Source organism: Ceratotherium simum, chromosome 3 (assembly GCF_057802395.1).
Source record: "Ceratotherium simum simum isolate JZ-2026a chromosome 3, ASM5780239v1, whole genome shotgun sequence".
Classification (NCBI taxonomy): domain Eukaryota; kingdom Metazoa; phylum Chordata; class Mammalia; order Perissodactyla; family Rhinocerotidae; genus Ceratotherium; species Ceratotherium simum.
The window spans coordinates 75,324,655-75,349,503 of NC_141902.1; the positions used below are offsets into that span (position 1 = coordinate 75,324,655).

General features: G+C 36.2%; 1 protein-coding gene across 4 annotated transcripts in view; it reads left to right on the forward strand.

Annotated features, from left to right (window-relative positions):
- The window catches only part of UBE3A (ubiquitin protein ligase E3A), a 155,087-nt gene that overhangs the window by 7,827 nt on the left and 122,411 nt on the right, over positions 1–24,849 (forward strand). For 2 of the 4 annotated variants that reach the window (XM_087428807.1, XM_004421913.3), the window contains exons 2-3: positions 20,750–20,813; positions 22,908–23,028. The exons of 1 other annotated variant lie outside the window; for it this stretch is intronic. In XM_087428807.1, the coding sequence (XP_087284933.1) occupies positions 23,009–23,028 (20 nt within the window). In that variant the 5' untranslated portion in view covers positions 20,750–20,813; positions 22,908–23,008. Of the gene's footprint in view, positions 1–20,749; positions 20,814–22,907; positions 23,029–24,558; positions 24,755–24,849 lie in introns of all 4 variants that reach the window. One more of the 4 variants, XM_014781030.2, reaches the window with a different exon arrangement.

Sequence of the window (24,849 nt, forward strand, 5' to 3'; positions counted from 1 at the left end):
CCATATTTCTAGCTGACATCAGGTTTTGAGAAATTGGGGCTGATCACTGTAGCCTAGCAGGGTTCTCTCAAATAATCAAGATCTAATTCCCCTAAGTTCTATTTTAAACACCTGGTATGTGTTTAAAATTGCCGTGACTACAATAGTACTTATTTTATATTCTTATTCTGATATCTTTCCTTAGTTCTTTTATAAAGAAAGTAGGTTGGATTAGATGATCTCCAAGGTAATTTTCAGTTTGTATATTATATGCTCATTTTTTTCTTTTAAAAATATATGTATATATTTTAATTATAAAATATTTAAAACATGCAGTAAGTAATATAGCAAATACTCATTTGCCCACCACCCAGAATTTATAGCCAATTTTGATCCTTTGGGAAACAAATGCAATCTTAAATATTCATTTGTAGCAACGTCACCCCCCACCCCAAGTCCTATTACCCTCTCTCTTTACCTAAGGTAATAACTATCCCAAGGGTTCTATATTTTATATCCTTGTTTATACTTTTACTGTATAGGTGTACATGTATCTTTAAGTGATATCCATGGTGTTGGTTTTTGTGTTTTAAATTTTTACAAAGTATTGTGCATGCATTTCGTCAGCTTTTTGTTCACTTAGTATTTTTTGGGATGTATGTGTTGATGCGTGTAGCTCTAGTTTTTTCAGTTTCACTGCTGTATGGTAGTCCATTGTATGGATATATAAAATGTACATGTCCCACTATTGATGGATATTTTGAGTTGTTTCCTTTTTTTGCTATTATGAATAATGCTGCAGTGATCATTTTTACACATTTCTTTATGCAGGTGTTTCTTTGGGAAGAGTCACAGAAGTGAAATTGCTAGGGAATAGATTGTGATTATCTTTAACTTTACTAAATACTGCTGAATTCTTCTCTAAAATAGTTATGTCAAGGGGCCGGCCCCGTGGCGTAGCAGTTAAGTGTGCACACTCGCTGCTGGCCGTCCGGGTTTGGATCCCGGGCATGCACCGACGCACCGCTTGTCAGGCCATGCTGTGGTGGCGTTCCCTTTTAAAGTGGAGGAAGATGGGCACGGATATTAGCTCAGAGCCAGTCTTCCTCAGCAAAAAGAGGAGGATTGGCATGGATGTTAGCTCAGGGCTGATCTTCCTCCCACTCCCCCCCCCACACACAAGTTATATCAATATATACTTTATCAGCAGTACATAGGCATTTCTTTTTCCAGCATGCTAGCCAATACTTGGGATTGTCAGATTTAAAACTTTTTGCTAATTTGATGGATTTAAAACATCTCATTTTAATTTGCATTTCCTTGATTATTAATTCTGGGTGGTGGATAAATAGATAGGAATTTTATTATTTTCTGTATGTTTTCAGTGTTTCATAAATTAAAGAAATGTTTTAAAAAGAAAATAAGAGACTATTTATGTTGTAAAGGACCTTGGAGATCATCTTATCCAACCTCACTTCACAATGCAGCTCGGAAAGTTATCAGAATAAGAATAAAATACACAATCCTACTTACTGCCTAGTGTGGTATTCTCTTTGGGGATATAGAATCTCAGTTTTTGATGTGAAAATCATGAGTCTTTTCCTTTATGCGTTGTGTTATTTGTTCAAGAAATTTCCTTTTTATATTGTCTGCTAATAGGTGAGAGGATTTTGTTGTTTGGTTTATTGCATTTAGGTCTATCTGGGAAGGAATTAGGAATCAATTTTTTTTTTCATATGGAAAGCTAGTTGTCCCAACATTAAGTATTGAATTCTATCACCATTCATTTTTTTTTTAGTGTCAACCTGTGTCATCTGCGTTATGCTTGGGTTTGGTTTTAGGCCCTTTATTCTCTTTCATTTAATTTTTTTGTCTTTTTTTTTTTTTTAACATCAGTACTACATTGTTTTATTTTAAATAGCTTTATATTAAGCTTTGAAATCTGGGAGTCAGAGCACCCGCCCTTTATTCATTTTCAGAACTGTCTTGACTCTTCTTAGACTTTTACTGTTGCATAATAATTTAAGACCAGTTTATGGAGTTCCTTTGGGGAGATTAATTGGAATTGCATTGAATATATAAATTAACTTGAGAATCGACATGGTTTATCTTGCCATTTATTTGATTCTATATTTTGCAGTTTTCTTCGTAAATGCCTTTTACACATACTTGATTAAATTTGTTCCTAGATATTTGATTTTTTTTTTTTTTTTTTGCTTTTCAAATAGCATCTTCTTTTGTCTATCCCTTTTGATCATTGTTGGTGTTGATTTTGTATCCATCAACTTGGGTGAACTTCATCAGTTCTAATAGTTTGTAATTCTTTTGGCTTATTATGAACGAATAACAATTCTTGTCTTTTCAAGTAATCTTTTAAAAATACAAGTCTTACATTGTTACTTTCTATTTAAAATTCTTCTCTGGCTTTCTGTTGCTTTTGCAATAAAATTCAGAATCCTTAATTGGCCTAAAAGGTCCCACCTCATCTGGATCTCTACCTCCTTAGCCTTACCTTCCTCCACACTCAGCTTTGTTCAGAACCATCTAAGAATACTGGCCTTTTTTTTGAGTTTTTTGAGCTATCTAACCTCCTCCTTGTGCCAAACCCTTTCCCAATGCATTTCAATCTTCCTGGAACACAATTAGGCAACAATTTTACCCGTCCTTTAGGGCTCAGCCTAAAGATTACTCAGAAGCCTTCCTTGAAAATCTTGAATTCACTGGTTTTAGGGCTCCCTTGTATTATACTGTTACTGAATCCTGCGTTTCCTGAGTAAGTACTTATCTCAACTGAAATTAATAATTTCTTTACTCCTGAATTGAAGATTCTATGAGAAAAGTAAATGCTGTCTCATTTTTTTTTTCATGTGCAGTTTCAGGCATTTGTGAGTGCTGGATGAATGAATGTTCATAGACTGATTGGTCAGAATTGCATTTTTATTTTCCAATTAGAAATATTACTCCAGTTGATAGCTGCTCAAAAGAAAATTTTTAATTAGGCTACACTGAAGTATTTTACTAGACATTAATATAAGATTAAATTTCCTCAGTGTTTAATATTTATGTCCTTCAAGTATGGATGGTCTTTAGAACAACAATTTTCTATCTTTTTAACAAATGCAGTCTAGTTCACTGAAAATTGTATGTGGTAAATTTTCTTAAAGGCATTTTGAAATTAAATTAGAAGACAATGGTCTTTTGTTATCCTTAAATAAAATTTTATCAGTTTAGGTGCTACATTTGATAGGCAGATGAAATATAATAAATTAAACCTGAAAGTATATGTTCATGATTATTTCAAGAAAAACCCACCTACCTTTAGTTCTTTTAGTATATTGTATTACATGTCTTTTTTTGTGTGCATGTAACAAACTGAAAACTAGCATAATTCTAGGTTTAATTTTAGGTTAGGCACTGTGTAAGATTGAACTCAAATCAACTGTAGTGCAAAAAGAACCTAGAGGAAAGTTTCACAAAAATAAATTATTAGGACTATGTGGCACATTTGCTTCTGTTTTCAGATCATAGATTTGTTGACTAGAATAAGTGATTTATCATTAAAGCCAGGAAATTGAAATAATTCTGATAATTTGGTCTTTATAAAGGATCTCTGTAGATGAGCCTTGAGATCTACACTCAGATAAGATTGTCTCACTGCTAGTAAGCAACATAAGAAAATACTACTTAAGTAAAAGTATCTTATTGGGGAAAGATGGCATTCATATTGGCAGATCATGAGTTTGCTTTCTATATTCAGGTAGGTAAAAAAGCTTATTTACTTTTGGAAATGTTCACAGAACCCAGAGGGAGGGGAGGACTAAGGGCCACTTAAGAGTGAGAGTTCAGTTCTTTTCCAGTACACAGTGATTGTGATCCCAAAGTTCTGTTTCTATATGTGTGTGACCATACAACCTAGATTTACCAGCATAGCCTCAATTTTAAATATTAGGTTAGATTATTCCCATAAATCATAAAACCAGGAATTCTAACATTTTTATATTTCCAGAGAGCCTCTTGTATTTTGTGGTTGGTTTTCCCCCCACCTTTCAAATATCAGCATGTAGAATTGTTTTTGAGAGGAAATACAGATAAATAAATAAATGTATATTTTTAAGTATAAAAAGGAGTGAAAGTTTTCTCTTCTTAGCCCATTCCAGAACTTAACAGTTGTCAAATTTAAGTGTAGAAAAGCATAAAAATGCCTGGCAAATACAAAACAAATATATATGTATAAGTACAGTTACACGTAGCTCTTTTCCCTTTTTGGAAGGATTGAGAAAAATCATGCCATATGTTTTTTACAATTTCCAACTTTATTCAGATATAATGCACGTACCATAAAATTCACCCTTTAAAAGTGTACAGTTCGGTGTGTTTTAGTATATCCAGTTGTTCAGCCATCACCACTGTCTAATTTTAGAACATTTTCATCATCCTAAAAAGAAACCCTGTACCTGTTAGTAGTCATTCCCTTTTCTCCCATCCTCCAGCCCCTGGAAACCACCGATCTACTTTCTTTCTGTATGGATTTGCCTATTCTGGACATTTCATATGAATGGAATTATAAAATGTGTTCTTTTGTGTTTGGCTTCTTAGCATAGTATTTTCGAGCTTCATTCATGTTGGAGCATATAACAGTACTTCATTCCTTTTTACGGCTGCATAATATTACATTGTGTGAATACAGTCATGTGCCACCTAACAACGTTTTGGTCAGTGATGGACCACATATACAGTGGTGGTTCAGTAAGATTAGTACCATATAACGTAGGTGTGCAGTAGGCTATACCATCTAGGTTTGTGTAAGTATACTCTGTGATCACACAGTGATGAAATTGCCTAACCGTGCAGTTCTCAGAATGTTTTCCTGTCATGATGCATGACTGTATACACATACTGTTCATTCAGTCATCAGTTGATAACTATTTGGATTGTTTCCATTTTCTATTATGAATCATATTGCTATGAACATTCATATACAAGCTTTTCTGTGGACATATATATTCACATCTCTTGGGTATATACCTAGGAGTGAAACTGCTGGGTCATAAGGTAACTATGTTTAACATTTTGAGGAACTGCCAAACTCTTTTTCAAAGTGGCTGCACCGGTTTACAATTCCATCAGCAATACGTGAGAGTTCTTTCTGGCTTCTTTACTTCCTTGCCAAAACTTATTGTCTGTCCCTTTTATTTTAGCCATTCTTGTCAGTGTGAAGGTATCTCTTTGTGGTTTTTTTTCACTTTTGTTTAATGACTAATAATGATGAGTGTCATTTTGTGTGCTGATTGGCTGTCTTCTTTCGAGAAGAAGGTCTGTTCATATGCTTTGCTATTTTTAAGTTGGGTCATTTTTTTTTTTTTTTGAATTGTTGGGTTTTAAGTTTTTTTTTGTGTGTGTGTGTGTGTGTGTGTGAGGAAGATTGGCCCTGAGCTAACATCTGTTGCCAATATTCCTCTTTTTGCTTGAGGAAGGTGGTCCCTGAGCTAACATCTGTGCCAGTCTTCCTCTATTTTCTATGTGGGATGCTACCACAGCATGGCTTGATGAGCGGTGTGTAGGTGCGCGCCCAGGATCCAAACCCACGAACCCCGGGCCACCAAAACAGAGCATGCAAACTTAACCACTACACCACCGGGCCAGCCCCTTAAGTGTTTTCATATGTTCTGGATACAAGTCCCTTATCAGATATACGATTTCCAAATATTTTCCCCCATTCTATAGGTTGTCTTTTCACTTTTATGATTGTTTCCTTTGAAGCATGCAAGTTTTAAATTTTGGTGAAGTCCAATTTATCTGTTTTTCTTTTGTTGCCTTTGGTGTTGTTATCTAAGAAATCATGGCCTAATCCAAGGTCATAAAGATTTATACCTGTTTTCTTCTAAGAGTTTTGTAGTTTTATCTGTTATATTTGGGTCTGTCATCTGTTTTGAGTTAATTTCTGCATATGGTGTGGTGTGAGGTAGGGGTCCAACTTCATTCTTTTTTTCCTAGGAAAGATTCACCCTGAGCTAGAATCTGTTACCAGTCTTCCTCTCTCTCTTTTTTTTCTCCCCAAAGCCCCAGTACATAATTACATATTCTAGTTGTAAGTCCTTCTAATGCTTCTATGTGAACTCCCGCCACAGCAGGGCTACTGACAGACAAGTGGTGTGGTTCTGTGGGAACTGAACCCGGGCTGCCAAAGTGGAGTGTGCCAAACTTGAACCACTAGACCATCAGGGCTGGCTCCCAACTGATTCTTTTACGTGTGGATCCCCAGCACCATTTGTTGAAAAGACTATTCTTTCCCATTGAATTGTCTTGGCACACTTATTGAAAATCTGTTGACCATAAATGTAAGAGTTTATTTTGGACTTCAGTTCTCTTCCATTGAGCTGTATGTCTGTTCTTCAGCCACTAACACATTCTTCATTACTGTAGATTTGTAGTAAGTTTTGAATTGGGAAATGTGAATATTTAAACTTCATTCTTCTTTTTTCAGACTGTTTTGGCTATCTGGGTTTCTTGAATTTCTGTGACTTTTAGAGTTAGCTTGTCAATATCTACACAAAGGGCAGCTGGGATTTTGATAGGATTTGTGTTGAATCTGTAGATCTATTTGAGGAGTATTGCTACCTCAATAGTATTATGTCTTGATTTGTGAGTGTGAGATGTCTTCATTTATTTAGGTCTTTAATTTTTTGTGTGTTTTGTACTTTTCAGTATATAGGTCTTATTCTTTTGTTCAAAAGAAATATATTTCTAGGGCCGGCCCCGTGGCTTAGCAGTTAAGTGCGCGTGCTCTGCTGCCGGCGGCCCGGGGTTCGGATCCCGGGCGCGCACCAACGCACCGCTTCTCCGGCCATGCTGAGGCTGCGTCCCACATACAGCAGCTAGAAGAATGTGCAACTATGACATACAACTATCTACTGGGGCTTTGGGGGGAAAAAATAAATAAGTAAAATCTTTAAAAAAAAAAAAAGAAATATATTTCTAAGAATTTTATTCTTTTTTTTTTTTTTTTTTGTGAGGAGATCAGCCCTGTGCTAACATCTGCCAATCCTCCTCCTTTTTTGCTGAGGAAGACTGGCCCTGGACCAGCATCCGCGCCCATCTTCCTCCACTTTATATGGGACGCTGCCACAGCATGGCTTGCCAAGCAGTGCGTTGGTGCGTGCCGGGGATCCGAACCTGCGAACCCCAGGCTGCCGCAGCGGAGCATGCACACCTAACCGCTTGTGCCACCGGGCCGGCCCCAGAGATTTATTCTTTTTTATGTTATTGCTAATGGAATTGTTTTCTTTTTTTTTCCAAGGAAGATCAGCCCTGAGCTAACATCCATGCTAATCCTCCTCTTTTTTTTTTTTTTGGCTGAGGAAGACCGCCTCTGAGCTAACGTTTATTGCCAATCCTCCTCCTTTTTGTCCCCAAAGCCCCAGCAGATAGCTGCATGTCATAGTTGCACATCATTCCAGCTGCTGCATGTGGGGCGCGCGCCCAGAATCCGAACCCGGGCCGCCAGCAGTGGAGCACGGGCACCCAACCGCTAAGCCACGGGGCCGGCCCTGGAATTGTTTTCTTAATTTCATTTTCAGCTTGTATATAGATTTTTGTACTGAACTTGTGTTCTGTACAACTTGTTTTTTTCTCTTAACAATGTGTTATAGGAATCTTTCCATGTGAATGGCTACATAGGCATCTACCTCATTCACTTAGCAAATATTTATTGAGCACCTACTGTGTCATAGGCATTTTTCTAGGTGCTAGTGGAGACAGCAGTATACAAAACCCACTCAAACTCGTGTTCATGGAATTTATATGTAGGGAAAGAGAGATCATAAACATGATATGTAAAATATATTGAATGGAGAAAAAATAAATAGGGGAAGTGGGATATAAAGTATTTGGGGTAGAATGGCTGAGTGCAGATTTTAAGGTGGCCAGCGAAAACCTCACTGAGATGATAACTTGAATAAAGAACTGAGGGAGATGAGAGAGCTAGCCATGTGGATATCTGGAGGAAGAGCATTTCAGGCAGAGTAGTCAATACGGAAACCCTGAAGTGAGAGAATGCCTAATGTGTTTGAGGAACAGTGAGGTGGCCAGTGTGGGTTTAGAAAAGTAAATGATGGGAAGTAGAGTCAGAGAATGTAGGTTACAGATCATTGGGTCCTAATAAGTTTGACTTTTACCTTTGAGTGAGATGGGAAACCATTGAAGGTTTTTTTTTTTTTTTTTCCCCCTGAGGAAGATACACCCTGAGCTAACGTCCCTGCCAGTCTTCCTCTATTTTTTAGTATGTGTGCCACCAGCACAGCATGGCCACCGACAGACTGGTGAAGGTCTGCAGCCAGGAACCGAACCCCAGTGGCTGAAGCAGAAGCATGCTGACCTTACCCAGTAGGCATCCGGGACTGGCCCCATTGAAGATTTTTGAGCAGAGGAGTGAAAAGGTCTGACCAGTGTTTTAACAAGATCTCTTTGGCTGCCATGTGAAGCATACACTGAAAGAGGACAAAGGCATAATCAAGAAAGCAATTAGTAAGCTACAGTAATATAGTTAAGAGGTGGTGATGGGTTGGACAGGGTAATGCCAGTGAGGTTGGTAAGAAGTGGTTAAATTATTGATAAATGTTGAAACGATAGCCCATAGGATTTGGTAATAGATCAGATGTTTGTGTGAAATAAAGGGAGGAGTAAAAGATGACACTGAGGTTTTGGCCAGAGCACCTGAGAGAATGGAATGGAATAATTATTTTTAATTACTGCATTAAATCTATGCATCACATCACATGCCCACAAAAACCACAGATAATTTTACCATATAAACTTGGGGGAAAAAACAGGAAGATAAAAAACAAGAAAGGAAAAGAATGTTAAATATGGGAAATTGGACCTTAATAAACATTCTTCCTGGAGTAAACTTGAGATGTAAGACTGTAAGTCTTATGAGTTCTGTCAGTCTTTAGAACTGAGCTAGAAACTAACTCAGAGTTCATAATACATTATAACTTTTTTATGTGGAATTTAGGTTGTTTTCCATTTTTGCTGTCACAAATAATGGTACTCATTATTTCTATAAGGTAGATTTTTACAAATATGATTGTTAGACCATTAGGCTATGTCAGCTTAAAAATTTGATAGATGCTGCTAATTACTCTCTAAAAATTATTTTTGTTAAGTTTCATTCCCAGCACACTGTATGGGATGGCTCATTTACCTCGTTGCTTATTTATTTTATGTATATATAAAGTTTTCTTCAATATTTGAATATTTATAGATAGCCTTATGAAATTTCCTGGATTTTGGGGTTCATTTTCTGTTATTCTTTGTTTAATCTTGTTTATAGGCACTTTTTATATATCATTATTTGATCTTTTATCTTTTATAATTTGCAAATATTGTCTCATCATCTATCATTTATCTTTTAACTTTATAGTGTCTAATCATGTGAAATTTTAAAATTTTGATGTAGGTTAATCTGTCTTTTATGACTTTGGAGTTTCAGCATGCTTATAAAGATGATATAAAAATAATCTCCTGTATTTTTTTCTAGCACTTTAATGAGGTGACTTCATAGGTTTAGATTTATAGATTTAGATCTGAGTATATTCAACGTATTTTTGGATATGGTATGGTTTGGGGTTAGATCTGAATTGCATTTGGCGTATTTTTGGGTATGATGTGAAAATATCTACCTTTTTTTTTTCCACTGGGTAGCCAATTCTCTAGACCACATAAAGGATCCTTTCCACACTGATTTAAAATGCTACCTTTTTATATATTAAGTTTTCATAAACTGAAGTCAAGTTTATTGAAGTATAATTTACATCCAATAAAGTGCACCCATTTTAAAGTGTATAATTTGATGTATTTTGACACATATATACACTGTAACTACCACCACAGTCAAAATACAAAACATTTGAATTACCCTCCCCAAATTTCCTCATGTCCCTTTGTAGTCGTTCCTGCCTCTTGGCTCCAGGCAACCACTGATCTGCTTATTAAAGTTTTGCCTCTTCTGGAATTGCATATAAATGGAATCATACGGTATATACTCTTTTTGTTTGGCTTCGTTTGCTTAGCATGTGTTTGAGATTCCTCCATTTTGTGTTTATCACTGTTTTTTTTTTTTTGAATACGGTATGGCTAGACCAAAGTTTGTTCATTTTTTTGGTGAGCATTTAGATTTTCTCCAGTTTTGGCTGTTGTGAATAAGGTACTCTTTGCACATGTGTCTTTGTGTGAACGTGTTTTCATTTCTCTAGGGTAAATGCCTTAAATTGGAATTACTGGATCACATGGTAAGTTTATGTTAACTTTATAAGCAACTGACAAACTTTTCCAAATGGTTATACCATTTTGCATTCCCACCGGCAATGTATGAGAGTTCCATTTCTTCCAAATCCTTGTCAGCATTTGATACTCTCAAGTTGCAGACATTCTGATGGATGTGTAGTGGTATCTCCTTGCAGGTTCTTTTTCTTTAACTGTAGTAAAATATACATAACATAAAATTTATCATATTAACCATTTTTATGTGTACAGATCATTGGCATAAAGTACATTCACATTGTTGTGCAGTCATCACTCTTATCCACCTCTGGAACTTTTTCATCTTCCCAAACTGAAACTCTTTACCCATTAAGCAGTAACTCCACATTATCTTCCCCCTCCCTCCAGCCCTTGGTAATCACTATTTTACTTTCTTTCTCTATGAATTTGACTATTCTAGGTTCTCGTATAAGTAGAATCATACAGTATTTGTCCTTTGCTTCTGGTTTATTTCACTTAGCGTAATGTCTTCAAGGTTCACCCATATTATAGCATGTATCAGAATTTCCTTCCTTTTTAAGGCTGAATACATAATTCCATTTATGTATATACCACATTTTGTTTAACCATTCATTCACTGATGGACACTTAAGTTGCTTCCTCCTTTTGTAAATAGTGCTGCTATCAACAGGGGTGTAATATCTTTTCAAGTCCCTGCTTTCAGTTCTTTTGGGGATACACCTAGGAGTGGAATTGCTGGGTCATGTGGTAGTTCTATGTTTAATTTTTTTGAGGAACCAACATACCATTTTCCACAGTGGCTGTAGCGTTTTACATTCCCATCAGCAGTGCACAAGGATTGCAGTTTCACCACATCCTTGCCAACACTTAACATATTATTGTTGTTTTTTTAATAATTGCCATACTAATGGGTGTGAAGTGTCGTTGTGGTTTTGATTTACATTTCCTTGATGATTAATGATGTTCAGAAGTTGTCATGTAATTTTTGGCCATGTGTATATCTTCTTTTGTGAGTATCCAGATATTTTGTGCATTATTTTCCTTTTCAGGATACGAGTCCTTTGGTAGATAGATATATGTATTCCTTCTGTATCATTACTGATTTTTTTGGTTACTTATTAATTATCAAGAGAGAAGTGTTGAAATCAACTATAATTGTGAACTTGCTATTTCCTTTGAGTTCTGTCCGTTTTTGCTTCATGTATTCTGAAGCTTTGTTGCTAGGTGCATTCACATTTAGGACTGTTAGATCTCCTTGATGAATTGATTCTTTATCATTATGAAATGTCTGTGTTGATATCTGGTAATGTTCCTTGTCCTAAAGTCTCTTTTGTGTCTGGTATTAGTATAGCTGCTCCTTTCTTATGATTCATGTTTGCATATTATATCTTTTGTTCTCTCTTTACTTTCAACTTATCTGTCATTATATTTACTATGTCTTTCTTTTAGATAGCATATAGTTGCATCTTGCTTTTTGATTGATTTTTACAATCTCTGCTTTTTAATTTGTGTTCAGTCCATTTACATTTATTGTAATTGTCAATATGGTTGGATTTAAGACTACCAACTTACTATTTGTTTTCTATTGGTCCTGTCTATACTTCTTTATTTTTTTCTTCCTTTCTTGTTTTCTTTTGGATTGAGCATTTTTTTAGAAGTCTGTTTTATCTCCACTATTAGCTTATACCTCTTCTTTTCTTTTTTTTTAGTGGTTGCACTAGTATTTGCAATATTCACCTTAGTTTATCCCAGTCTACCTTCAAAAATGTTATACTTCTTAGAGTAAAATGTGAGAATTCTAGAACAGTATAAATTCATTTACCCTCCCTTATCCTCTTTGCTACTGTAGTCTTACTACATTTTACTTCTATATAAGTTGCAAATTCCACAATAGAATTTGTAATTATTTTTTTAAATGGTCAACTGTTTGGTAAAGAAATTTAAAAACCAAGAGTAACGTTCTTTGATATTTAGGCTCATATTTACCATTGTCATTCCTTTTCCTTCATGTAGATTTGTGTAGATTCCTTTGCATGGACCCAAGTTTCTATCTGGTGTTATTTTCCTTCTACTTGAAAAATTAAAAAATTTCTAAAGTGCAGGTCTACTGGCCAAAAAAACCTTTCAGCTTTTATTTATGAAATCCCTTTATTTCATTCTTTAACATTTCATTAGGAAAATTTTCAAACCTACACAAATGTGAAATAATTGTAGGATGTAATGTATATTTACTTTGTCTCATATCTATCCATTTATCTATTAATTTATTTTTTGGATGCTGTATGAAGTAAGTTGCAGGTGTTAGTATAACTCATCCTTAACTTCAGCATGTATATTGTCAACTGAAACTTAGTAATTTAGTATTATTAACTGAATTTAGTATATTGAATTTAACTGTTTAGTATATTGTTCCAGTTATCTATTGCTGTGTAACAAGTCATCCCAAACTTAGTGCCTTAAACATCAGCAGTCATTTATTTTGCGTATTAATCTGTACTTTGAGCAGAGATTGGTAAGGATAGCTTATCTTGGCTTCAGGCATGTCAGCTGAAATGGCTTGATGACTGGCTGGGGTAATTTGATGACTGGAGGCGGGAATCATCCATCTGAAGGCTTGCTTACACATCTGGAGATTGATGCTTGCTGTCAATTACAACTTCAGCTGGAGCTCTGGTGTAGAACACTTACATATTGCCTTTATATGTGATTGTTTAGCTTTCTTGCCAGTTGGCTGGCTTCCTTGCTGTATGGTGGCTAGATTCCAAGAGTGAGTATCTCAAGAGAGCAAGGCAAAAGTGCCTGGCATTTTTATGGGCTAACATTAAAAGTCACAGAGCACTTACTTTCACCATACTTTCTTGACCAAAAGAGTCACAAAGGCCACTCAAATTCAAGGTGAACGGACATAGACCCCACCACCTGATGGGCAATGCCAGTGTTACCTTGTTAGAAGAGCATGTGGGGTGGGTTATGTTGTGGTGGCCATCTTTGGAAAATACAATCTGCCACATATACCATTCTGTGAGTTTTGACAAATGCATATACCTTTGCAACACAAAGTCCTATCAAGTTATAGATCCTAGTCAGTTCCTGCCACTACATCACCCTCCCAAATCAATGACTGCTCTGAGAGCTTTCATTGTAGATTAGTTTAGCTTGCTCCAGAATTTCACATAAATAGTTCTGTAGTACTTACTTGTCTAAGGTTTCTTTTACTCAGCCTAATCTTTTTGAGATTCATCTATGTTACTGCATGTGTGGGTAGTTTGTATCTTTATTCTTCTATTAAGGCACACCTGGGCTGTTTTCAGTTCCTAGCTGTTGCAAATAAAGCTGCAACAAACAATGTGTGCAAGTCTTTGGTGTGTGGCTATATATGGTTTCTTTCCTCTTGGGTAAATACCTAGGAGTGCGATTATTGGGTTATAGGATAGTTAGAGTATATTGCCAAATCTTTTCCCAAGTTGGCTGTTTTGTTTTACACTCCTACCAACGATGTATGAGAGTTGCAGTTTTGCCTTACATCCTTGTCAGCATTTGGGGCAGTCTGTCTTGGATATAGCCATTTTGGTTGGATGTACAGTGGTTTGCCTTGGTATTTTGAAGGATATTTTCACTTGGTATATAATTCTAGATTGACATGTTTTTCTTTCAGCATTGTTTCTGATGAGAAGTCTGATTATTCTTATCTTTCTTCCCCTGTACTTAAACTTTTTTTCCTCTGGCCTCTTTTTAAGATTTTCTCTTTATCACTGGTTTTCTTTGTGATTGTCCTGCTTAGGATTTGTTGAGGTTTTTTTTGTGGGAGGGGATTTTATGTTTTCATCAAATTTCACAAAGTGTCAGCTGTTATTTCTCCACATGTATTTTTTAAATCACCTCTCTTCCTCCTACACTGTCTGTGTTTCTGGGACTCCAGTTACATGTGTATTAGACCATTTGTTATTGTCTTCAGGTCATTAAGATTTTTTTTTTAGTCTTTTTGTCTCTCTGTGCTTCAGTTTGCTATGTCTTCTATTTCACTGTTCTTTTTTTTACCCCTGCAGTGTCAAATACTTTCAGATATTTTAGTTTGTATTTCTAGAGGTTCTGTTTGATTTGTTTTCATGTTTTACATTTCTTTATTCCTGTTTTCCTTTGGATCCTTGAGCATATTTATAATAGCTATTTGAAAGTCCTTGTCTGCTGATTCCATCAATTATTTCACTTCAGGAGCCATTGATTGGTTTTTCTGTTAGTTATAGGTCATATTTTCCTGTTTGTTTACATATTTAGTAATTTCTTATAGGATGCTGAACATTGTAATTGTCTATTGTAGAGTGACTGGATTTTGTTGTCTTTTAGAGTGTTAAACTTTGTTTTAGTAGCCAGCTAAGTAGCTTGCTGGTCAACTTGATCCCCTCAAGACGATATTAGGGTATGTCTAGAGAAAGCTTTACTTTAAGGCTAGTAGCTACTATAAAGATATGACCCTTCTTAGTTCTCTACTAAAGGCACCCACTGTCAGTGTACTCTTTTCACTCTAGTTGGGAGGAACTTGGGGATCAGCCAGTCCTATGTGAGCAGTGAGAATATTTCAGCTCACCACTGTTCTTTGTCTAGCTTCATGGAGTCTTTCACCTTACTCAGGCACAGTTTAGTGTACAGTAGCAGACTCAGAGGACCCCCAAGTGGCAGATTTCTGGAGCCTTTTTTTCTGCATAGCTCTCCTCATCTCTGGCACTCTGTCATCCTCCTCAACTCTGACCTCTTGCTTCTCACCTCAGTGAGGCTGCTGTTCTCTGATTGAGTTTTCCCTCCACTGACCACAGATTAGAAAGTACCCCCAGGCAGAAATCTGAGCATTGAAGATTTCAATCTTCAATGAAGATTGTCTTCATTTGTTTGTTCTCTCCTGGATCACAGTCCTGCACTGCCTGTTACCCAGGGTCTGAAATAGCCATTTCGTATATGCTGTCCAGTTTTCTTGTTTTTGACAAGAAACAACCGTTACATACTTTCAAATCTTTCTCTGCACTTACTTTCTGTTCCACTTATCTATTTATCTAATGCTGAAACCATACTGGGTTTTTTAAAATAAACTTTTGATTGAAATATAATATACATACAGAAGAGTGCACTGACAGGTATACACATAGCTTGTTGAACTTTCATACACTGAACACACATTTAGCCAGCGTTTAGATCAAGAAACAACACCAGCAGCTCCTCTGAAGCCACTTGCGCTCTCTTTGTCGCTGCCTCTCTTCCCCCAAGAGTAACCACTATCGTGACTTCTAATAGCATAGATTAGATTTGCCTGTCTTTATACTTTATATAATTAGAATAAATCACATTTAGTTTTGTCTAGCTTCTGTCACTTAACATATTTGTGATATTTATGCACATTGTTGGTTGTAGTAGGTGGTTGCTTATAATAGGTACTGTATATTTGGTTTTAGGAATATACCACAATTTATTCATTCTACTGTTGATGGTCATTGTAGTCATTTTTGCTTTGGGGCTACTAAAAGTCTTGCTACTCTAAACATTTCACTGAAATGTCTTCTACTGAACTTATATACTCAGTTCTGTTCGTATACTTAGGAGTGGAATTTTTAAGTCATAGGGTATGCATACATTTAGTTTTAGTAGATACTGTCAAAGTTTTTTGAAGGCGTTATACTGACTTTAATTATATATTTAAATTAATATTCTATGCTTTGATCCCTGGTAGAACAAGTTCCTTGGGAGAAAGAGATATTCTTCTATTAGAAAATGAAATTTTCTTGGTTATTCTTATGTCTGGTCATCAAAATAAACTCTTGTTAAATTGACATTGGATTAAATTTGTGTTAATTAGGGAAGAAATGATACCCTCGTTGGTTCATCCATGAATTGCATTTGGAACTAGTTCAGAATTCTTTGTCAGGCCATGGATCCTGATTCCTTTTTTTTTTTTTTTTTTGGTGAGGAAGATTCACCCTGAGCTAATGTCCATCTCCAGTCCTCCTCTTTTTTTGTTTTTCCTTGAGGAAGATTAGCCCTGCGCTAACATCTGTGCCAATCTTCATCTATTTAGTATGTGGGATGCCTCCACAGCATGGCTGATGAGTGGAGTAGGTCTACGCCTGGGATCCGAACCCATGAACCCGGGCCACCGAAGCAGAGCACACAGAACTTTAATGCTCGATCCTGGGGTTGGCACCCCGATTCATTTTTTTTTTTTTTTTTGTAGAGGGAGGTGTGGTGTTAAGAAAACATAGTCACCATTACTAGGAAAATAAAAATATGGATAAAATGAGCCCTCCCATCAACCAGCTTACAACTAGAGGCACTGACAGATGTACAGAGTTATAATATAAGGTATAAAATAATAAATTTAGGGTAGGAATTAATAAATTATTTTATGATGTTAGGAACATATAGCAAGCCCCCAAGAAGACAGTGGTTATTTACAGAAGAGCTTAGAGAATTCAGAGAGAGCTTTTAGAATGATTTGAGTTTGTAACAGGGCATGATGGGTGGGTGGGGGGTGGAGGTTAGCAAAGGATAGGGCAGTATTTCTGAGTGAAGTATCCTGAGAAACAAAAGCATTCAAATCAGAAATACTATCAGATGGTCAGTATGTGATAGCAAGTAATCCAGTGATGGATGTAGATTATCAAGTACCTGGTAATGATGTCATATAGTGGGAGGTAAGGCTTGTAAGATGGGCGTCAATGGCCAGGGCCTCATATGATATATGGAATTTGAAATTTATCCTGTGAGCATTGGGAAAGCATAAAAGGTTTTGAGCATGAGAGTGATAGGGCCAAATTTGGGTTTGTAGGAAGAAAATTTTAGCAGCAGTCAAGGATAAAGGCAAAAAGGAAACCAGATGAAGTAATGAGGGTCTGTGGTATGACAGTGTTGATATGCATGAGGAAAAAAAACGAAGCAAGAGACATTTCAAAAATAAAATTGATAGGATTTGAATATCAGAAGTGTGGTACAAGGGAATGAGTGTGGCCTTTAGAATCAGACAGCTTGTTTGAATCTTAACCTTGTATTTATTAGTTAAATGACCTAAAGCAAGTTACCTACCTTTCCTCTTTTGTCAGATGTTTATTCTGTGAACATTTTCAAGTGCTGGAAGTATTAAAATGAATGATACATATGTTCAGTTTTGTCTAGTCTAGGAGAAGAGGCTGCACTGGCAGGTTTTGGCCAAATTGTGTATAGTTGCATCTGAAATGTTTTGAAAATTTGGCTTTATGCTGGAAACCAGTAAAAGCCAACAAAGGAAGAATTGGTGTAGTATTGGAGTATAGGAGAATTTCTGAGGTAGAATTGATAGCACTGGGTAAGCAATTTGCTGTACTGGGAAAGAGAGAGGGCCTTCTCTTTAGAATATGACTCAAAATTTTTCATTTTGGGTGATTGTACTGATAATGCCACCATTACCTCACAGGGTTTTTCTTATTATGTCTGATAAATCTTGCTTATGTCTCAAAGCTTAGTTTATACATCACTTCATGAAAAATGTCTTTCTTTTTCCCCAAAGGAAGAGCTCCATATGTACTTACCATATCCTGTGTTTCTCCTTTACAACACTTAACTATGCATTGCAATTACATAACTTGTGTGGTTTTTATTATTTGTTCCTATTTCCCCCATCACATGAGGACTAGAGATTGTGTCTAGTTTCTTTACCACTGTGTCTTCATCCACTTAGTAGGCACTCAGAGTCTAGTAGGCATTTTTTTAATTGAGATATTGACATATAACATATTAGTTTTATCTAGTAGACATTCTTTCAATGAATGACTTATTAAGAATTTTAAAGTTAACAAGTATCAACTCATACGGTGGTTAGGCTAAATAAAAATGAGGGGAGAAATTAAAGAATAACACTAATTTTTTCAGTCTCTAACTAAGAGGACAGCAAGATTAGGCACATTCAGGTTGGAGTGGGTTTTTTGGGAAATCATTGAGTTTGATTTTAGGTGCTGAGATATCCAAGTGTATGTGTATCATTGGTAATTGAGAGTAGCAGGCTTATAACTCAAGAGATAAACTCTTAAAGATGTAGAGTTAGGGATTCTAAGTATAAAGTTGCTATGGGAATGAATGACAATGCACAGAGAATTAATTTAGGTTAAGAAAAGGGGCTAGTGATAGAAACTTGGAGAGTGGTCATGAATGAGGCATAGGAAGATGAGCTAGCGGAAAACCTAGTTGCTGTCAGAGGTAGAAGAACCTCTGACAGGTGGGTACAGCATTATGGAAGCCAGGGGAGGTGAGAGATGGTTAGCAGTGTGAAATGCTACAGAAATAAGGTAGGAGTAAGGGGTCACAGGATTTAGAATGTACAGGAATGATGATGACTTTTATAAGAAACCTTTCAGTAGGTGGAAGGTTTTGTGTATTAGCAGCTGAGCTAATAGTTTTCAGGTCTTTCTGGCAGTTAAAGGAAGGAGAATAAGGAAATGATACTTTAAGGGGTTAATGGAGTTGAGGGAATTATGTTGAGAGTTTGAGAGTGCTATATGAAAGCAGTACTTAAAAATTTTAGTCTATAGAATAAACTAGAATGAGTAGAGCCTAAAGGCAGGAAGACTGAAGTTAAGCAAGGAAGTTATTAAAACAGTCTGGTCATTAGTGAAATTTATAAATATACAAAACTTAAAGAGTTTCAACAAACAGCTTTACCCATAAATGTAAGACACCATAAACATGGTGCAGAGGAGAACAGAAGTGCTGAGTGGACACAATAAAAAAGTGATAGAAAAAGTAGTCTGTGAAATTGTTTGACCTAGGTTTAGAAGGAGGTGAAGGAAATAGGCTATTGGAGAGGAGATGAAGGACATACTAGATGTAATAATAATAAAAATATATATGTATATGTGTATAAATATTTATACAGAGAGGGAGGGAGTGTTGGCAGATGGACTATTTTAAAAATAAATGAAAATGTTAGCAGGGCAGGTGAATGTAGATTGATATAGGCATTTCTTATTATTGGGTTACATTTCTTTTTTTTTTTTTTTTTGTGGGGAGATCAGCCCTGTGCTAACATCTGCCAATCCTCCTCTTTTTTTTGCTGAGGAAGACTGGCCCTGGGCTAACATCCGTGCCCATCTTCCTCCACTTTATATGGGACGTCACCACAGCATGGCTTGCCAAGCGGTGCGTTGGTGCACGCCCGGGCTCCGAACCAGCGAACCCCAGGCCACCGCAGCGGAGTGCGCGCACTTCACCACTTGCGCCACCGGGCCCGCCCCTTGGGTTACATTGCTTATTCTTAGATTATTAGATTGAGCCCTCTGTTGGAGAGGGACACAGATATAAATAAAATGAGGGCATTAGGTCTGGTATTAGAGTGCTAATGGTTAAATTTGTAAAGAGTATACCTAACATTTCTGGTGCTTACAGTATCTGTTACTTATACTGTATCCTCTATGATTATGTGTTCCTAATCTCAGGAAAAGTTTCTCAAATTGGAGTCTGCACATCACCTGAAATGTATGTTAAAAATACAAATTCACGCACTGCAACTTTATTCACTGAATCACCGTCTCCAGAGGTAGAGATAGAGTATCTGCATTTTTTACAGATTCCCCAGGTGATTTTGTTATAGAATAGAGTGTGAGACTCAGTCCTCTAGGCTTAAAACTTGGTTAATTTTTAAAAAAATATTTATATGCAGTGTATTCATTTTCTACCCCTGTAGAACACTGAGTGGGCTTCTTAATCTTTGGGACATGATTTCTTCATATATAATAAAAGGAAATGGATTAAAAGACTTCAGTTTCTGTTCCACTGAGAAATGCTCTGATTGAATACAAATGAGTTAAGAATTTACAGTGATTATTTTAGTGCATGCTTTAAGCTTCAGAATTTGGTTTTTTATGAGTTAACTTTTGATAGATATATTAAATGTTTGATTTAAGAAATAATAGTTGCTCCCATGTATTGTGGCCCTATTAGTGCCAGGCAGCACTGTCCTACATACTGTTAAAACATTTTCTCTAATACTGACAGGCAACATGTTTGAGACTCGGGCCAAAGGACCTGCCCAAGGCTGCTCCTCCAGGAGGTCATGAACAAATGCCCATTTATGTACCTAACATAGCAGGTGCTCAGTGTATAGGATTTAATTAAAAGCTAAATTCCTATAGGTATCTGAAGGAATTTGAGGAATGTAGTCAAACAGGTTTCATGTATTTTCAGCCCTTTTGGAGGGAGACGAGTAAAGAAATGGCAAGCACTAAGCTCTGTGGATGAAAATGGGAAACATGGCTCTACCAGCTAAAAGTACTCAGGCCACAGGGTCTGCCTAACGACCTTCCATGCATCCTGGCAACAGCAGTAGGGGCATTTGTCTCTTGATATGTTTTTGGATATTCATGAATATTATAAAGAAATAAATTTCCTTTTATAATAAATGTTAGGAAAAAGTTTTTCCTTTGAAAGTTTATCCAGTTGTCTATGTAAAAAGAATTGAGTGAGGTGTTTTATATTTTAGGTTAAAAATCTGTAAGAGCCTGATTTTAGAATTCACCAGCTCCTCAGAAGTTTGGCGAAATATGGTATGTTTCTGTTTTATTTTTTGGAATTCAAAATTGCATGTGTATCTTAATGTCATGGTTAGAGTAATGAAAAATGTATTCAGCAAATTTGGGTGCCTGCCATTTTTAAAGCCTTGCGCTAGGTGCTAAATCACTATGCTACCAGGTAGACTGTATGAGGGACCCAAGTGGGATTCTGAAAGAATTTAGAAGAGGTTAGTGTGCTGTGAGAAGTAAAATAATATGCATAAGAAGATTGAGGAGCAGTGTGGCTGTGAGGCTCTGAGGTAATAATAGATTCCATTCGTTGAGCTCCTACTACGTGCCAGGCACTGTTCTGAGCAATTTGTACGTTAGTCTGTTCATCCTTGTGACAGCTCTCTGAAATAGATACTACTATCATTTTAGTTCTACCTATGCAGAATCTGAGGCTCAGAGAGGTTAAGTAACTTGCCCAAGATTTCCCATCTAGTAAGTGACCAAACAGGGACTTGAATCCACACTGGCTGTGGAGCCTGTTTGTGCTGTGTTGGGCACTGGAACTCATGAAAAAGGGGGACTAGAAGAGAGAACTTGACTGAGTAGATGTCATAATACATGTAACTCTTTAATGAATTAATTTACCTCAGTTAATTAGTCAATTAAAAGGTATTATAACTTTCATTTTTATGTTTACAGGTTTGGATTAGTCTTATGAGAACCTAAGAGGGAGCAGTGTTCATTTCAGGGGTGCCATTCCTTTTCTTCATAGGACCTCAGGAATGTTCTGGGTTCATATTAGGAGACATGTAGCTATGATAGGAAAATCTGAGAAATTGAATTATGCCTTCCAGGGATTATAAGTTCCATTTATTGGAGTCCCCTAAAATTTCTTATGTATATGTAGGCCAACTCTCACCCTTATATGAATTAGAATCCCAAGTTCATAGGCGGCGGAGGTGTGGGCTCAGGCATTGATGTTTCAGCCCTTCTCTTGGGGTTCTCAGATACCTTGCTGTTCTATATTGGGTTCTGACCCATGCTGGTAACCATCTTCTGTGGTTGTCTGTTGTCACTTTGAAGGTGTTAACTATCAAGGGTCTTTTTTTATCTTTCCTTAGTTTGCTTTTTAGAATTGACCTGGATACACAGTTTGGTAGGGAAATCATCAGGGGAGAAACTAGTTGCATGGATTGAGCTTTTGGTACTGGGATATTTCAGATGTATATCTTTGCCAGAACTACAATATAATTAGGATACATGATAAATTTGAACCGTGACAATCAGGAAAGTTCAGCTAAGGCCAAATAAGGGGATCAAAAGATATTAGGTTGAGGGAGGAGGAAGTGTTTTCATATTTTGCCATTCTCTCTCATGAAATTGAATATGAATGGATTTATGGCTGAGAAAGAGTGGAACATGTTTTCATGAAGTACCCAAAGGGGTTTTGGCTAGTGTTAGATCACCCTACTTAAATGTAGAATAAGTAGGACTAGACTTTGGTGTATATATGTGTGTGTGTGTGTGTATATATGTATATAACTATTCCATTAAGCATTTGGCTACCTGGAACCTATGACTGTTAGTCTCATTTAAACTATTGTGGGGTCTCAATCCATATTCTAAATTTTTGCTCCCTTATGTATATTTAAATCATAGAACTCTGTATAGCAAAATTTAAACCAAATCAGAAAATGCTAACCCTGGATAGGAAGTCAGTAGATCTGGGTTTTAGTTCTAGCTTCAACACTAATTCTAAAATCTTGGGCAAGTCAGTTAATCACTCTAAGGGTGCTTAATTTTTTTTTTTTTTAAATTCTTAGTATAGTATCTACCCTGATTAGGTAGAGCCAAAGTTGTCATGGGAGTCAAACAAGATAGTGTTGACTAAAGTGCTCCATAAACTGTAATGCTCCATAAAAGTACAAAAAATTATTGCCACATTTTCTCAGGTGAAGAGATAATTTAAGGGAAAAAAATGCTGGAAAATAGTCCTTAAACGCGTTTCTGTATTAATTACTTTTCTGACGAACATTGCGTTGACACCTAATTCAAAGCTTTGAAGATTATTTTTTGAACAATGAATTGGATTTATATATTAAAGTGTTCTAACCAAAGATTTGTTTAATTTATTAGAGTTATTAAACCTACGCTCAGATCAAGTTAGCAGCTAGACTGGTGTGACAACCTGTTTTTAATCAGTGACTCAAAGCTGTGATCCACCCTGATGTCACCGAATGGCCACAGCTTGTAAAAGGTAATTTTGAATGTTATTTTACAGCCTTTAAAAGGCTGTCATTGTAAAGTAAAATATGTGCTGTATAAAATGAAGAAAATGTATAGTTGGCAGGAATACTGCTAAGAATAGTGGACCTAAGAGTTGACATGCTTATCCATGTAATCTCCTGTCTAAAATATTTTGTGCTTTTGTCCCCCAGACCTATCTGTATGAACAACAGGAAAGCATTTCTCAAAAATTTCAAGTTTTTAAATAAACATTTTATTATGAACATTATAAAACCTATGAAAAACTTAATATGCATTTTAAAGTGTACCTTTAATGTGGTGAGAGTTTTAACTAAACACTTCTCTAGAAGTTTTTACAATTTTAATAAAACTAGTATACTTTTCTCTCCTAGAGAGTTACAGTGGAGGTCAAAGGAGTGGTTTGCAGGCTGGAGAACCTACACTCACTATTATTGGAAGTGAGCCTCCATTTGAGTTTTCTAGCTCATGCTGCAGAATTCAGATTAGTGGGCATTTGTGATCACGTTTTCTGTGATCCAAATCAAGACCTAAAATTGAGACTCTTCCAAGATTTATTTTTTATTTTCTAATGTTACTTGCTTATTGTTTCAGTTTTAAAATTTCTTTTCTGACTTGTTATTCTGACAAACTTTAGGTTAACCTAAGTCAATGGTTCTTGTTTTTTCCCCCTTTGATCACATGTCCTGAATTTGGTAAAATTACTAGTGTGTACTGGATCCTTACTTCCAACATCTTGACAGTAAAGAATAAAGAGACTCTTTAGGGGCCAAAGTAAAGCTTGGAAACTATGTTAGATATTAGATATTTCATTGTTTTGAGAATTTGAATCCTAACTTTAGGATATTTTTTTGTAAATTATTTAGAATATTGTAGAAATATACTCTAAGCAGAATGACTAGAAATTTATTCCAACGTGTACTCTTACTACTCACTGCAAGAAAATATTTCTGCTAGTTCTATGTATATTCACTTTTCTCTTGATTAAAAAACAATTCCCATTTTGAGTAGAAAACAACTTGTGCTAACCATGTTTAAGACACCCAGGATAGATCTGTTTTAGGATAATAATCTTTGAGTCCTCTCTTATTCTTTTGTCCTTTTAGACTGAATTGGTTTAAAGTACTTGGTTTGACTAATGGCTTTTAGTAGCTCACTGTAATATATGTTAATATTAAATGATAATCTAGTATGTTTACAATAATTTGATGACATTTTGATGCTAATGTTTACGTATTCTCTTATTTGGGGAAAGACATTGGAAAATAGAATGTAGTTACTATTTGTTGATGTATTTAACCTCTATCCCATTTCAGAATCTCAAAACTTTGCAGCAGTTATAAGTTGTGCTTCTAAGACTCAGATTTGTTTTTCTTCTTGCTTGTCTTACCTTTTTGCAGCAGTATTTTAATTTTCTTGTCATTGTGTCATCATTTTTTTCCTTCTCTCTCTTTCCCTGTTAATTTTGAAAGTTTTGCTGCCTACATGTTTGAAAGCTTCTAATCTGCCTCTCTTCCCTTAGTGCCAGCAGATTTATTTTTTGTTTTGCAAGCCTGCTCTGCCTCCTTACAGTATGACATCTGATGCTGGAGGGTCGCACTTTCAAAAATGAGTCAGCTGGTACATGGGGTTATCATCAGTTTTTAGCTCTTCTGTCTGAGAGATACAAGTTTGGAAGCAATCTTGGGGTACTTACCCACAAGGCTGGTGGAGACCAGGTGTGTCACAAAGGTGATTTGCTTGCTCCCTGGGGGAGAGGGTGGAGTGAAATTTTTGCATTTGTGTCACTGCCAAGTCACTGCCACCTCCAGCA